This window comes from Ceratotherium simum, chromosome 5 (genome assembly GCF_057802395.1).
Source record: "Ceratotherium simum simum isolate JZ-2026a chromosome 5, ASM5780239v1, whole genome shotgun sequence".
In the NCBI taxonomy this organism is placed as follows: domain Eukaryota; kingdom Metazoa; phylum Chordata; class Mammalia; order Perissodactyla; family Rhinocerotidae; genus Ceratotherium; species Ceratotherium simum.
Window position 1 is genome coordinate 55371811 of NC_141904.1, and position 16697 is coordinate 55388507.

Consider the following 16697-nt stretch of genomic DNA (forward strand, 5'->3'; position numbering starts at 1 on the left):
GTTATAACCCAGGGTTCACAGAAGGCTCTGCAAGGGAATAAGGTAAATAAATTGATGTTACGCAGAAAAATGAGCAGACCATTTGTAATAGGTGGCTAATTTCAGCATTAATTACTCCTTGGTAATTACGAATGATTGCTGATTCTGTTTTTGTACATGATATATGAAGTCCAAAAAGGCACAGTAAAGAAGAGAATAAACATTCAAGAGCTAGAATCTAAAAGAAATAAAAAGGAGAGGGGTGAGGAGGAGGGAAAACGGCCAGTTCAGAGAACGCAGAGGGAAACCAAGGGAAGCGTCTCTGGTTACAGCCACAGCGTCCAGCCCCCAGCGACTTCCTGTTATCCATCAAAAGTTACATTTGTTAGCTAAAACTTAGATGAAAACATTTGAAAACAAAAAAGAGTCTTTCAGAAAGGTTTTAGGTTCTAATGGGTTGGGGTTAGATGATCATATTTGTGTTAAGCTTTGCAGTATACATTATTAATGTTATTTTTATACTTTCAGCTTTTCTTACCTTTTAAATATCTGCATCCCTGGTCTATATATTGAAATATAAGTTAGAATTGTGTCCTGGGTTTTGAGTAGACCTTTGGTGCTAATTATTGAGCATTTTCCAGGAACCTCAAAGGACAACCATATTTTTCCCCCAGACCATCCTTGACCGTTCCCAGCCACAGACTCAAGCACCCCATTAGAGGCGCCCTCCTGGAGGAGGACCTCTGAGCATCCCTGCTGTCCTTTCTCAATACAGGAAGAGACAGTGTCTTCAGCGGTTAAGAACAAAGGTTTTGGAATCAGATGAACTGGATTCAAATTGATCGGGAACAAATTACTGAACTCCGTTTGTGTTTCCTCCCTATACGACGTGCACACTAGTGGGGCTGTCCTGTTGCTCAGGTATAGAGAGGCAAGGTCAATCACAGTGAGACCGCCCTGCATTACCACTGGCTCCCACAGACCTGTGTGCCCAGGTCTGGGAATGCCGCTCTGGACAAGATGGGTACCAGCTTTTTATAACATTTCATGGAGCTAATATTCTAGTGAAAGAGAACATAGTAAACAAGCAAGTCAGAATTCAGCACCAGATGAATCATCTGAAGAAAGAGAAGGCAGGGTAAAGTGAGAGGAAATGAGTTTAGACAGCTGAACCCTGAATGATAAACAGGAACCAGCCATGGAGAAACTGGATAAAAGGTGTTCCAGACAGAGGGTACAGCAAGTGCAAATGCCTGAGCCAGGGAAAGAGCTTGGCATGTGAAAGGAAGAGAAAGGCCAACGAGTGGAAACAACCAGCAAAAAGGGGGGAATGGGAGGAGATGAGGTCATCCAGGTAGGTGGGGTCCAGTTGAGTCTTGGGAATAAGGGTAGGAAATCTGGATTGTATTCTAACTCTAAATAGAAGCTGTTTTAGGATTTTAAGCAGGGAGATGATGCTGTGCTTCATACTTTTAGACTATCCCTCCGACTGCTTTGAGGAGCCTAGATAACTAGGAGGGGGCTTTGTGGGGAGGCTGTTGGACTCTGGGTAAAAGACAGTGGAGTCTTGGAGTAGGCTGGCGTGGATTTTAGATATATTTTAGAGCTAGGGCCAGAAGAACATGCTGGTGGATTAGCTATGGGGTGGGGTGAGGAAATGATGGCTATCAAGGGTAATTCCTATGTTTTTGGCCTAATTGGCCGGTGGCGCCATTTGCTGAGATGGGGAAGATCCACCGGGGGAGGAAAGGATTTGGCGAGGGAAATCAGGAGTTGGCTTTGGATGAGTTCAGTCTGAGAATCCTGTTAGTCATCCCTGTGGAGGTGTCAGGTGTACAGTTGGCTGTGGGTCTCCGGCTCTGGGGAGAAGCCAGCTTTTTGTAGCTTTTCAGAGCTTTGACTGTGATAAGCAAGGCCAAGTGAGGATGATCTCTCAGCTCAGTCCCCTTCCAAATGTGTGATTGTTTTTCCTTCCCACTCCCCCTCAATGCTTATGACTGTCTCCCTCATCCTCTTCCTTACATCCCTTCCCTTTCTCCTCTTGGCTCTATTTTGGAAAACCCAAATCAGAGATTTTTACTGTTGGCTTTGAGGATTAGAATGAACATGCAGACAACCAAGAAAAATGCCTCCTAAGAGATGCTGTCTTTACTGCACAATTTGGCACAGGAACCCAAAATAGGAATTGTTCTACACTGCAAATTGCTCACCCATGGATCCTGATGGTCCAGAACCATCAAGCTCTCTCCTCCTCTTATCAACACGGCAACACCTCTCTTAGCTTGTCCTCCGTGTCTTGTTTGTCTCTCTAAGACCCTTCCCTCAGAGCCCAAAGTTTACCTGTTAGAGAAGAGATGAAATGTTTTCTTTCTTATTCAAACACTGATTGCAGCACTGTGCATGGAGAGATGATAACTATGGATGCTCTCCGTCATCTAGCAATTCTCTTTAAAACTTGTCTTTCCTACCATGCTTCCAAGAAGGGCCACGTGAGAGCCTTTAGAGAGCAGTGTCCCAGATGAACCTCCCTCACTGTGGTGCCTGACCTCTGAGGGAGTGCCAAGGTGCACATGGGCCCTCTCTGGAGCCTCAAGCTAGAGCAGGTGCTCACAAGCCTCATCTCTTGGGCCCTGTTTCCTCTGGGATGGGCGAGGCTCTAGCCCTGCCTGGGAGGGTGGGGTGGGCAGGAGTGACAACGCATGTTAATTAGCACTGTGCAGAGCTGTCATCAGGAAGCCAGAAATCACATGGTCCCAATCTGGTTTGGGGTTGGCACACCAAATTCAAACCAGTTGGCCTTTGTTTGGAAATGCGCTGGCAGAGTTTGGGCCCTCTCTGGACAACAGAAGGACCGGCGTTTCCTCACCCCGAACCCTGTCTTAGACACGAAGAGGTTCTATAAACACTGTAGCAAGTGCTGTGACAGATCTGGCTTCAGAGGCACACATACCCTCTCTGATTTCTTTGGCAAGTAGGAGCGAGCGTGAGCTTGTAAGGGTCCTTATTAGAGGCGTGGGGAGGAAACATGAATCTGTGTCCATCTAGTGTCCCCCTGCTTAAAATCCTTCCATGACTACCTGCCTGTAGGATAAAGTCTAAACTTCCTCCCAAGTCCTATGTGACAGCCCCCTGCTCATCCCTTTGCTCTCACAGCACCCAACTTCCTTCTCTCTCCCTCAGCTCCTTCTCCCAGCCATTCTGAGCTGGTTTCAGTTCCTGGAAGGGGCCTGACTCTGACCTTGGCCTTTTACTTACACTCCTGGCTTTGCAGGACACGCTCTTTAACCTCTCTTCCTCCAGCGAACTGGCCTTCATCCTTCAGTGTTCAGCGATGCTGACCCTTCCTCGGGGTGGCCCAGTGATGGGCTGTCCCTGCTGCGTGCTTTGTCATAATGTTGATTGTGCTATTTGGTAATTGTCTGTTTACTCAGACCTCCCAGGCCCCAGGAGGCAGGGGTCATGCTCATCTTGTTAATCTCTGCTTTGCCGGTGCTAGCACCAAGAAAGCCTTCCATCATTGTTTGAAGGAAGGGCCCCCTCCCAGGGATCCAGGCCTGCGCTCAGTTCACCTGTTCCCTTCTAACATCTAACCCACAGCAAAGCCAACAGGACTTCAAGCTGAGAAGGAACATTGCAGTGCCCTGAACTCAACATCAAAATGGCATCCCCATCCACAAGATGGTAGCAGTTTAGAACTTTTTCTGTTACTTAGGAACTATTTCTACCCAGCATATTCAAAAGGCAGGTCTGGTAACCACATGAGGGTATGAGCTGGAGTTTCAGCCTTAAACATGCAAAGGTCAAAATTCTGTAGAAGCAAAAGGCACAGATTAAGACACTCATGAGCCTGAATTTACCTTCTGTGTTTGCCACTTGATACCTGTGAAAACATGGACGAAACACATATCCTCAGTTAGCCTCAGTCATCTTGTCTTTACACTGGACACCGTTCTCCCCACTTCATCATGTTGGCAAGAATAAATGCGACAAGGCTTATCAAGTGGTTAGCAAATTTTGTGCCCCTTAGTAAGCAGTCAGAAATTAATCGTAACTATCATTATGGTTATAAAAATGGGATAGCCTTTAAATTTTGCAATTTATAGTTTTCCCATTGGAAATAAATGCACTCAATTGAAAAAAGAATGTTACAAAATGGCATGTAGAAAGCACTCCTGTTTCTGCCAGGGAAGGTATGTTTATGTATATGTATAGAACAAAGTCTGGAAAGACATTCTCTAAAGTGTTAACAGGGCTTCTTCTGAAAGGTGGGTTTATGGTTGATCTTAGTTTTATTCCTTTTGCTTGACTATATTTTCTAACATGAACACGTTACTTGTGAAGTGGGTGATGGCAGAGAGGATATATAATGCTTAAAAAGGAAAAGAAAAGAAAGAAATTAGCTATAGGCTAAGAAGGCATGGCATATGCATGACCCACCGTTGCAGGTCTTCCTGTCTTTTGCTGAACTTGGTTCTCCCTTGGCAGGATTTTTCACCCAGATCTCCACCTTGGCTGATGTGCAGGAAAATGTCATGGAATACCTCCACGTGCTCAGCCGGCCCAAAGTCATTGACCAGGAGCATGACGTGGTATGGACGGAGGCTTACATCGACAGCACTGTGAGTCCACAGGGCCCTGGGGGAGAGTCTGAGGGTGTACCTTCATCCTGCGATGTGAGAGTTTTCCTATGTTCATTCCAGAAGATGGCAGTTGTATCACTTTTCCTTAGTTATGGGGTTCAATGACATTTTCCTTTGTTGTACACTTTGCATTGGTCTCCTTGGTAAGCAAGGTTGGGGAAAAATAGTAATATCAGAGAATGTAACTGGCACTTCTGGAAGATGTCTGGTCAGCACAAGAAAACTCACTTTTTGCTTTTGTCTTCTCTAGTTACTTTTTTTTCCTTCCCACATATGTACAAATTCTGTCAGTGAAGCAATGATTATAGGCATGTTGGATTCAGTCTTCGCCTTCTGAGAGGCCCAGGACTGGTGATGAATCTTTGGGTCTCAACTTGGGCAGGTGGCTGGATCTCAGCTCTACCAGTGAATTAGAGTCACCCAAGAAGCCACAGCTGCATTTTCTTCCCATGACACATGAGAATATGCTTCAATGATGGTTACTTAGGCACTGGGTTGGTATTGGAACTCTGGCTGTGGGCTCATTCTAAAGCTGAATTCCAAGCAAAAGATTCTGATGCTGAATTAGCTTGAAAGAAGAGGCTTGGCCAATCATCAAGTAATGGCTCAATGACTTGTTTCTTGTGTAATTTCAGGATGATTTTTCGTAGTGATAATGAGTCTGGTGAGAGTGGCATTTTTCATGTATTGATTGTACATGTTCTCACAGGGCCTCCTTCCCATCGTTTTTGTTGGGATTAACATCACATTAATCACTGTAACCCAGACCCAGCTGTCCTCCAAAGTGATCTCAATGGCTGCTGTGGGCCGGCTTTCTCTCCCTGGGCTCTCCCATTCCTGCTACATTTCTGGCAGCTGGAGGCAAATGCAGGGCAGGAATAGCATATGACAACCCATCTTGGGGGACACCACAGCAGCCTGCTCCACTTGTGCCTTGAAGTACACAGTGGGACCATGGAAATACCAACTGGTCAAGGAGGGGTACCCTTCCCCGGGAGAAATGACTCTGAATAGAGATGTGTGTTAAGCTGAAAAACCTTCTCTGGTTGCCTGGGAGACCTTGGGCTTTTATTCCTTTCAGAATCTGAGCCCAGTTTAGTTTAGCATCATGGAAACAAAATAATTAAGCCTCTCCATTTACGTTGGCACCATACCAACCATAATAACAATAGCAACAATAGTGATAGTTTCATCTCTTCTTCTTACATGTGGTTGAGTAAGGCAGAGAAGGCAGGCATGAAGAGGAGGAGTATGGCTGGCCAGGACTGATGTCATCAAGTCACCCAGTGGTATTGTTTACAAATCCTAAACAGCCAGTTTGGTCAGTTATTTTATTTGTTTCATCAATTTAAAAAATAAAAAGCAGAGTCTCTATGATTAAAACATTGTGGTACCAGTACCTGGATAGACAGAGAGATCAGTAGATTAGAAGATCCAAAAACAAAACCCTACTACATATGGAGATTTTGTGTATGATAAAGGTAACATCTCAGACCAGTAGGGCTAGGATGGGCTTTGTAATAAATGCTTTTGAGAAAACTAGATAGCCATTTAGAAAAAGATAAAATTAGTTATATTCTTCACATCATACTCAAGAAAGAAATCCAAGTGGATCAGAGATCTAAACTGCAAAAAACAAAGTTGTACAAGCCACTAGAACAAAACCTGGGTGAACTTCTCTATGACCTTTCTAACCATGACTCCAAAATCCACATGCGATAAAAAGAAAGACAAGTAACTTTGACTACTTAGAATAAAAACAGAACAAAACAAAAACCAACTTTTTAAAGTCAAAAACCACTAATAGCAAAGTCAAAAGACAAATGGTAAAATGGGAGAAATATTTGCAACATATAGCGGACATAAAGAACTAATAATCCTAATACATAAAGAAATTTTAAAAATTGAGGGGAAACGGTCAAAATTCCTATAGAAAAAAATGAGCAAAAGACATGAGTAGACAATTCATAAAAAAAATAATAAAAATGGCTTTTAAACATATGAAAGATGTACAACTTCACTCAGTAAGAAAAATGCAAATTAAATTATAGGGAGATGTCATTTCTCACCTATCAGAGTGGCAAAAATTAAAAGCTTAACTATACGCTCTGTTGGTGAGGCTCTGGGAGAAGGGACACTTCTACATTGCTTGTGGGAAGACAGGATGGGGCAATCTCTATGAAGGGGAATTTGCATTTACCCTTTGACCCAGCAATCCCACTTCTAGGAATTAACCCTGAAGATGAACCTCCAAAATACGAAAATACACAGGCACAGGTTTGTTCATTGCAGAATTGCTGGTAATTTCAAAATATTGCAAGTCACCAAATGCCCAAACATAAGATATCGATTGGATAAACTATGGTATTTACACTTAATGGAGTCTTAATGTTAAAAACAAGGATGAGGATGATTGGCTTATATGGAATGATTTCCAGGATATATTGCTAAAGAAAATGAGAAAAATACAGGAGTACAAATAGTGTGATACCTTTTGTGTAAGAAAGAAGAAGAAATAAGAAGATATACATGTATCTTCTTATTTTTACAAAAAGAAACAGAAAGGATAAATCAGAAACCAATAAAATTGATTACCTACAGGAAGTAGGAAAGAGTGCAGAGCAGAAGAGATAGCAGAGGGAGCAAGACATCTCTGAGTATAGCTTTTTGCATAGTTTTGACTCTTGAAAGCAAGTTGATGTTCTATGTGTTAAAAATTAACATAACATCAAAAAGAATGCGGGAGAAACTAATAATGAATGCCAACAGAACCAAATGAAGGCAACCATATTTCAAATGAAAAAAAAAAATTATCCAGAAAGAGAAGGAAAAAAAGAAGTAACCTGTCGAATATAGTAGTTACACACAATATTAAATTTCGAACACAGTACTTGGATACCCTCGGTCTAGGGAGGAAAAAGAACTGCAAATTAATTTTAAACTCATTTTGGTGTCATTTGAGGTAATGTGGGTCTAGCGATTTCGAATCTATTTTGTGAGTATGGTAGGACTGAGCAAATTTGTAAATGGAGAAGACAAGACAGACACCTGGAGGATGAAACTGGATGGAAGGTATCAGAATGAAACCCGTATTCTGTCCATTGGAAGGGCCTAGAAGCAGTGGCACCCCAGTAGCAATGAGCACATCTAGATCCCAGATCCTATCTTCTAGAAACCAAGGTTCCTTAGAGAAAATGCTAATTCCAGCGCTGGGGCAGGGAAGGTACTCCACACCCCAAAAAAGCCTGGAATATTTTGTGCCAGAAACTAAGGAAGTGCTAAAACAACAATGAGGTCATGTCAAAAGGACACAGGAGTCAGCGTGAAGGGGCTCTCATGGGTCAACTCTGGGACAATATGAGCCTCAAAATAAAAAAGGACAGTAATGGATTATAACCTTTTGAATAAAACTGAAATCCATGTGTCCTTACTGAGAGTAAACTGATAAACAAATCTCAAAGAGATAAACTAAATAGATAATGAAGTGAGTGGGATGGAGTGTAATGTACAATGAAATGCTGACTGGTAAGTGTGGAGGGAGTCATGGAGATGGAAAATCACCATTTTGTAACCATTTTAGTAAAGACTTGTTAGGGCAAAGGTCATCAGTGGATGCTAAATCTAGGGGGCAATTTTAATGATGAGTAGGATATTTTGATGGTCTCAAAGAGCTTCCCTAGGTATTTTTGACTACTTGTGAGGGAGAAAAAGTAGTATCTATATGGTGGGAGAATCTGGACAAAATCTTGAATGGATCATTAAAATTTAGTGTCACCAATGAGAATCGAAGGGACATTGTGTACCTTTGGAGGAGGACATATCACACTTACGGAATATTCTGGCTAGCAATACGTAACCTCGAAGGTCATGGAGGGGAAGAGAATAAAGCTTTATATTAATGTGATGTCTTGCTTTAGATAACGTTAATCACTTAAATCAATTGTTTTAGAGTTACTAATTACACACACACATATGTGTGTAAGGGGGGCAGTTAAGAGAGGGGGAGAACCCATTGCTACTCTAGCTTTTCCACCAAAGAACTCTTGACAGCAGAGGCAAAGTAGATGGTCTGGGAGCAGCTCTGGGCATGTAGCTGCAGAGGAATTGCCTTTGAAGTCTTGTGCTTTATCCTAAATATTTGCATGAAATTTGCATTCTGTGCTGTAAACATCTTTACTTACTTTAAAATAAAATAATGCTCTAAGTGGCTCAATATTGAGTAAAATGGTACGCCAAGATGACAGAGATCATTTATTCCACCTCTTCAAGAACCCTTTGAGGTACATGAATCTAAACCACCAGGATATGCTTATCTCTGAAATGATAGATCAGCATCAACTCTGTGCTTTCCAAGCTTCTGTTGTATCTTTGCAAATAGCTCTGATAAATAAATCCCGTAGTAGAATGTTCTGAGGGTTCCTTCTCATCTTGGTGGTGTTGAGAAACCTGTTGGGCTGGAGAGGACATTAGGCATTCTGTCTTCCTCTTTCCTAGGCCTGTTGGAGGAGAAGGCAGTTGCTGCTCCAATCGGTGTCTCTTTGGCCAGGAAGCAACAATCTCTTCAAACTCCTCATCCTGGCCTGGATTCTGCTAGGGCAAGGACAGAAGCCCTCTGTCATTTATATGGGGTCCAAATAGGATTCATATGCTGAACTCATCTGCAGAGTCTAAATTCTAAGATGAGCCCACCAACTTTGGAACCACCTGGAAGATTAAGGCAGGGGGAGGGGTCAGCAATTGCAAGCTCGTGACTGTCCTGACACATCCAAAACAGTCCTAACCTAGCATTGCCTTAATGTGTCCAGCTTGCAATAATGAAAGAGACCAAACTCAGGAGCACTTGGCACTGGGACTGGTGATCCCATTTCAATAACGTGATGTCCTGGTGGGGTTGGCAACTCTGGAATAGTCTCGATATTTGAACATATGTATAATCTACCTTAGTTTATTAGCTAAGAGCATTTTAGAGTTAGAGTAGCCTAGGTTTGAATGCCACATCTATGCCATACTAGCTGTGTGATCTTAAGCAAGTTACCTACTTAGCTTCTTTGAGTGTTTTCTCATTTACAACATGGGAATAAAACCTGCCTTCCAAAGTTGACTCTAAGGATTAAATGTCTGTTTATAGTGAGAATGCAATAAATACTACCTATCATCATTTCCCAACCTCAGGAAATCCAGTGTGAATTTTTCTCCTTGGCTGTGGGAAATTTTAAAAAATACTCTTCTTCCTTTGAGTTGGGTCTCACATGGTGACTACAATATGGCTTGTACCATTTTGATAATAGAATTTGGTACTTAAGTTTCATGAGTACCTTGAAATCACTATTCCTCTAGAGATACACTTTAATCTTTTGGAATTCATTTTGCTGTAAATATGTGTTGTGGGCTGTGTGCTGATGTCTGGCATTGGGGCCTAGGGTAAGTGTCCGCATGGAAAACTGGTGGTTGTGCTGCGTCAGCCAGGCAGAGCTCCCCACAGCCTTACTGAAGTAACCAGTGACTGGTTGCCCAAGGAAAGGGAAATATGGTAGGAACCCCCTTAATTGACTGCCGCTTAACTAACTCAGTGCCCTCTCTTTGCTGTGGAACAGCTTGTGTCTGTTGCCCACAGCACACTGGACATTTGGTCTGGAAGGCCATGCTGGTGCAAGAAGCATAAACCTAGCTGGTCCCCCAGTGGAGCTGCAAGCTAACTGGACGTCAACTGTCTTCATTTCCAACCCTGTTGATGCCAGTTGTAATTTTATCATAATTGTATAAATTAATTAAATATTATTTAAACCACTTAATTATGAGTATAAAAAGAACACATTAATTCTGTGAATATGTAAATGAATGCCTTGGAAAGACTATAAAGAAAGTTGCTAAAAAATTACCAGTGTGTTAAGTATGGGCAGAGCAACTATAAAAGACTGGGGAGAAAAAGTCTTCCCTGCATTCAGAGGAAATTTCTTTATTTCTTTCTACGAGATAGTTTACCTTGGTTTGTTCTTTTCCTCCGAGGTTGATGTGGTAGATCTGTGGCTGCGTTTAGTGTCTGCTTCCTGTCTTACTGCCTTATTGTAGCCTCCATAACTGTGTGCTCCATGAAGGAGAATGACCTTCCCAGACACAGAGAGGAGGGCCACCAATTGGTGTGTGAGTAGTTGTGATTCCCAGCCAGAACTACCAACACACTCTTGTGATGTGGGTCAGCATTGCCAAGACAGCTGTGTTAGTTTTTATTGCCATATAACAAATTACCACAAACTTAGCTCCTTAAAACAACACAAATGTATTATCTCATGGTACCCATGAGTCAGGAGTTTGGGCACAGGTTAGCTGGACCCTCAGCTCAGGGTCTCACAAGGCTGCAATTAAGTCCTGGCCACATTGCAGTCCTCATCAGCAGCTTAGGGCCTCTTCCAAGCTCATTCAGATTGTTGGCAGAATTCAGGCCCTTGGAATTATGGGACTGAGGTCCCTGTTTTCTTTCTTGCTGTCAGCTGGGCATTGTTCTCAGCTCCTAGAACCACATTTCCTAGCCACATGGCCACTATGGGCAGTTCACACAATGCTGCTTGCTTTTTTCCAGACCAGCAAGAGTGCATCTCTCTGAAGCTTCACCTTCTTTTAAAGATTTCTTGGCTTAGGTCAGGCCGCACAGGATAATCTCTCTTTTAATTAACTCAGAGTCAGTTGATAGTAACCTAATCATGGGAGTGGTATCCCATCATACTCACTCTCAAGGGGAGGGGACTTTAAGGGGCATGTACTTATGGAGGCAGAAATCTTGGGGGCTGTTTTAGAATCCTGCCTACTGCAACTGTCTCTGTCCACATGTTGTGGTCTGAGAGGGAGAGAGAGTACCAGAAGGAAATGCAACCACTCCCTCCTTCAGCAAACTCTCTGTCAAGAGACAGTCTCAGGGCAGCCATGTCTGCTCTTATCATAACAGTTCTGCTTACCACTGATGTCTCGAGGAGCCTGGTTCTCTTTGTGACATTGTAATCTGAAAGTGGCTTTGATTCCTTTAGGAATCAGATTTGTGACTCTGCTGATTTATGTCATTTCTACCAAATACTAAGGAGGTAGGTATTTGTTGATTATCTAGTAAATTTGGACACTTGATCCCACAAGTTTGCTTAATATGGTCTTAAAGTCTTCTTTCTCCTTAATTATCTGGTGGTTAAGGCAAAAGGAATTTCTATTTGCTTGACTCATCCGTTATTATGGCTGAAAACCCAGCAGCAACAAATATAATTATATAATTGATTTAATACTTAAATGAACAGCTTAAAATGACCCATGCATTTATTACTTTACCTTTTTATTAATTACATATTGATTCATACAGTTCTGGGTCTGGACAAGCTCAAGATAAAAGTTTGTGAACAGAACTGAGTTTGGATTCTTGCACATGAGAGCCAAGGGATTGCATTTAACCGAACCTAATCTGGAATCAAGACTGACAAATATCTCCTTTCAGGGCCCATTCTCCCTGTTCCCACTCTGATTAAATATTCTGTTTCTTGCCTGGCTATTCTATTCAATTTGCTTTCCTGGTGAAGCCCAAATAAATTAATTAATGTTAACAACATTAATTATGTTTAATCTAATGAGATCTCATGTATTAATTGACAAAACAGCAAACACCAGAATTCTGGTGGGCTTCTCATCTGAATACAAGTCCTGCACAATCATTATCTCTTAGGTGCAGAGGGAAAAATCATTAACAATAGAATTTGTTCCATTTTGTAAGCAAATGACTTGTGTTTTCCAGTTGGGTCCTAATCATCTTGGGAATGCTCCCCAACTTGCTATGCAGGGTAGAACCAGCATCAAACTGAGGAAGCATCAGCATCCCTGATTAACCCCTCCTGGGGAATTTGCACGGGCCGCAGTGACACGCAGAAGGGAAGCAAAGAAATCTTTTAGAAACAGTGGGAATGTGACCATTTAAAATAATGAGAATTCATTACCAAGCCCTCCTGCCCCTCCCCTTGCTGGTAATGCAATTCAGTACACAATTTGTAGGAACTTGCAAACCAATTTATTGCATTTGCAAATTGGACGTGTATCCCTCCTCCTCACCCCCCACTAAGTCCAACTTGGAGAAAATGCTTTGCGTTTGATAAATTGCAAATTTGTTTCAGTTTCTCATCTAGGAATGGCACCTAGGCCATTTAGGAGTCATTTGGGTGATTGCTTTAAGCTACAACATCTTACTGCCTAGAAGCAATTACTCTGGGGGTTGAAGCCATCATAAGGAAGTTGGGGCTTGGAAACTGAATTTACAGTATTTTCCCAAGACACCGTTGCCTATCAAAGAAGTTCAAATCATCAAAACAAAAAGACACACGTAAAGAGAAATATAAACCATCCTGCTGGGTTGTGTAACAGAGAATGCCATCTGCGTTACATGGCATGGAGGAAACTGATTACGTTGGGACCTCTATTTCATAGCAGATGGGTTCATTAAATTTAATAGCCTCCAGAGCCTTTAGAAACCGTGTTAAAAACATGTGGAGCATGCTGTGACACTTCACTTCTGGCCCTGCAGTCATTATAACTCTGGCACAGACTATAAATATTACAGTACTTTATTTCCATTGAAACAGATTACTATTATAATTATTTTTTTGCCAGGAGATGGTGATGTTAAAAACGAGTGCATTCCTGATTTCTGGTACCATTTATATTCATCCAAATATTTTCCTCTTCCACTTGATTCTAGATTTCTCTATTAAATAGTTTTTGTTTGGTTTGGTTTGGTTTTGAGCTCAGCATTTTCTGGTTTTTTTTTTTTTTTTTTTTTTGGGTTAGTGTTTTAACTATGAACCGAAGGTGTAAAATTATCCTCTTCGTGGAAGAAGTTGTAACACCCTGTATGGATGATTAGTAGAAAAGCTTAGAGTTGAAAGTAAAAAAAATTTTAGATTTCAAGTGTTTTTTTTAGGTTTTTAGATTTATTGTTGTTTCTGCTATTATGGTATGATAATTTCTAACTGTCTATAATGAAAGGACAACCTCTGGAAATAGATATAAGACCTTATAGAAATGGAAAAGACCATTAAACCTAAATAATTATTTAGCACTATAAATTATTCAGCATTCTTTGTTTACAAGTGGACAGCACCCAACTCAAGGCAGCAAAGATCAAAAAGAGAATTTGTTGCCTCTTGAAACCAAGATATCTATGTAGTTCTGTCTTGAGGCATGACTAGATTTAGGGATCAATCCATGTTGTTTTGACTTGTTCCTTGACTCCTATTGACTTAATTCCCCAGCAGGCCCTCTCTACAGAGTAGTAAAGATGGCCTCTACCATCAACTGACTTTCGTTATCTTCATAGTCCTTGATTTCTCCGTTTCTCTTCCAGCATCTATATCAAGCCTAAGATAGGCTTGTTTGGGTCACAACCCCATACTGAGAGGTGAGATGGAGCTACTAATTGATGGCCCAAGTCTCCCAGAGTGGGGAAGAAACCAATCCCAAAGGAAATTAATACTGGGAGGACTGAGAAGTAACAGAGTCCTGCATAGAACTTGTTTGTAGAACCCAAAACTAATCCATGCCCAAGATCATGTATCTCATCAGTATGGTATTCATTATGGTACCATGTTTTAAAGCAATGGAGCCCTTTATCTAGTCAAATGTTTCCATGGACACTTGAGGTATAAAACATAGAAGCAGAGCTACTCTGGTAGACATTGGGAAGTGGGGGCATGGAGCCCTGGTTGCTTGGCCACCTCCTGAATGCCTAGGGAAGGGCTGAAGCACTTTTTTACTCCTCCCTGGCACTGCAGAGCCTAGGTAGTATTCTGAGTAATTGTTGAGTCAGCCTCTGAGAATGGCAAAATGAGATTCTTTACTGTGTGTTATCTGCTGTGCCCCCAAGTTTACAACAAGGTCCTGGGTTGGGTCCACTTAGGAAAGACAGTTATGGGGATTGGGAGGTTGTGTCTGTGGTTGTGTTAGAAAACGAAATTACCTGTGCTTTTTTCCTCAAATGTCTGCTATATATATATATTTTTTTTATTTTTATTTATTTATTTTTTTCCCCCAAAGCCCCAGTAGACAGTTGTGTGTCATAGTTGCACAGCCCTCTAGCTGCTGTATGTGGGACGCGGCCCCAGCATGGCCGGAGAAGCGGTGCGTCGGCGCGCGCCCGGGATCCGAACCCGGGCCGCCAGCAGCGGAGCGCGCGCACCCAACCGCCAAGCCACGGGACCGGCCCTGCTATATTTTTTATATTCTCTGGAGACCAGTTCTCTTGGCAACCCTCACTTGTGGGTGAAACATGGTCTCGTCCAAATCCTGCTTTACGTGATGTCCTAGTTCAAACCCATCAGAGACAACGCTCAGTGTTGGTGTATCTGAGTTCATTTCTAAGCAAATTACTTAACTTACTCTAGGCCATGGTTCCCTTGAGGTCAGTTGTCTACCCCTTATTCAGTCAGCTATGGCTCGGGAAGAATCATGTGACAGAAACAGATCAGCCAGGGCTGTGGATAGCAGATTCTGTAAGAAGGAGGGATGGGTAGGAGGAATGACTAAAGACTGAAGGAGTTGGCATTTCTAGACCTCTGTCTTTCTATATAAGGCTTCTGTAAGTTGCATGCCCAGCTGGACGCTAATACTAACTCTCAGAAGCATGTCTTCTTTCCTCTTCTCTGAGCCCCTGGCTCATGGCTTCCTTTTAGTCCCAGTTGCCCCAAGTCTCCCCCAAGTCCTCTTCCTGCCTCCCGCATCTTGGGCCTTGCCCTTCCTCCATCCACCATCCTTCTATGTGGGTGGTAGGAACCCCTCTCCCTTGTGCCTTCTGAGAGCTGAGGGAGGTATTTTGGCCACCACAACTGAATCTGTACTGCTTTTTCCCCCTTCACAGCCCAGATATTTGTGCAACTTAGGTTCTCAGAGCTGATTCTCATGCTTTGACATGGTTTAAACTAAAATGAACACATTCCTCTTATTACCAGCATGAAGAACAATTAAAATAATTCGAGAGAATCAGCCTGTGGTTTGATATCAGCTGCCAGTTTCTCTTCTATTGCTGTATACAGGATTTTCTCCATGTAAAAGATTGAATTCTTTTACTCTTATTCCATAAGGATTGCTGTGCCAAATGTAAATGTATTGTCTATGAGGCCATGGCTCAAAGATACCATAGATAAGAATATTTTATCTGACCTGGGCTCTTAAACTGCTTCTATTGAAAAATGGGAGAAGATCACTCTTTTGTATCCTCTTGCCTTTAAAATGTTATTCTTTCATGGCCTTTCACACCTGCTTATGAGTGATATGGCAGTCTTATTCTGCGGATGACACGCACTCCCGTTAGAAGTCAAGACCAAGCATGATGCTCAGTGCCAGTTCCTTGGGGGAAATTCAGTCTTGTTCTGAACCAAAAAAGGAAAAGCAAAGACAGTAGTTTATTCAGGCAAAAGGAACATGTTTGGAAATCAATTTCCATTATGTTTAATCAAAAAATCTGGAACATCAACATCTTTGCTAGTTGAGGGAAACAACTATTAAACACTCTTGTAATTGATTTCTCTTCTGAAGTGATCAAATTAAAGTGGCCCAAGATGAAGCAGGAGCGGAGTACTCATCTCACAATCTGTTTCTCTCTCATTTAGCCCACTATTCAGCAGCATTTGTTTCCATGTGAAAGATTCTTCCTTTGAGAAGAACAGGATTCAAATGCACGGATTGTTCATCAGTTGACCTCCCGTGGTATTCCAAAGGAAGGGACCTGTGATTAGGACTGTCCTCACACTTTACCGGGGCAGGGCCGTCATGAGACCAAATTAGGTGACTTTTTCTGTCTGCCTCTGAAAAACATTTCAAAGCTCAGTTTGAAAGAGCTTCATACGTGGTTGAGCTATTTTAACTGTCAACCAATAAGTTAGAGGATCTGAAGTATGGGTAGGATCACCACTGGCTCAGAACCTTCCAGGGGAACCTAAATTCTAAGCAATTGAATCACTCGATAACCTGACGTCTGTTTACCTCTCAGTCTTCTCTTTCAACATGGCCTTTCTCCATTCTGTGCTACCATCCAACCTCGCCTTACTCACAAATTCATAGTCT

At 42.1% G+C, this 16697-nt stretch overlaps 1 protein-coding gene across 1 annotated transcript in view; it reads left to right on the forward strand.

Moving 5' to 3' along the window:
* The window catches only part of CACNA2D3 (calcium voltage-gated channel auxiliary subunit alpha2delta 3), an 838936-nt gene that overhangs the window by 543726 nt on the left and 278513 nt on the right, over window positions 1-16697 (forward strand). Inside the window, exon 13 of the mRNA XM_087431193.1 lies at window positions 4465-4598. Coding sequence (XP_087287319.1) covers window positions 4465-4598 — 134 coding nt within the window. The remainder of the gene's footprint in view (window positions 1-4464; window positions 4599-16697) is intronic.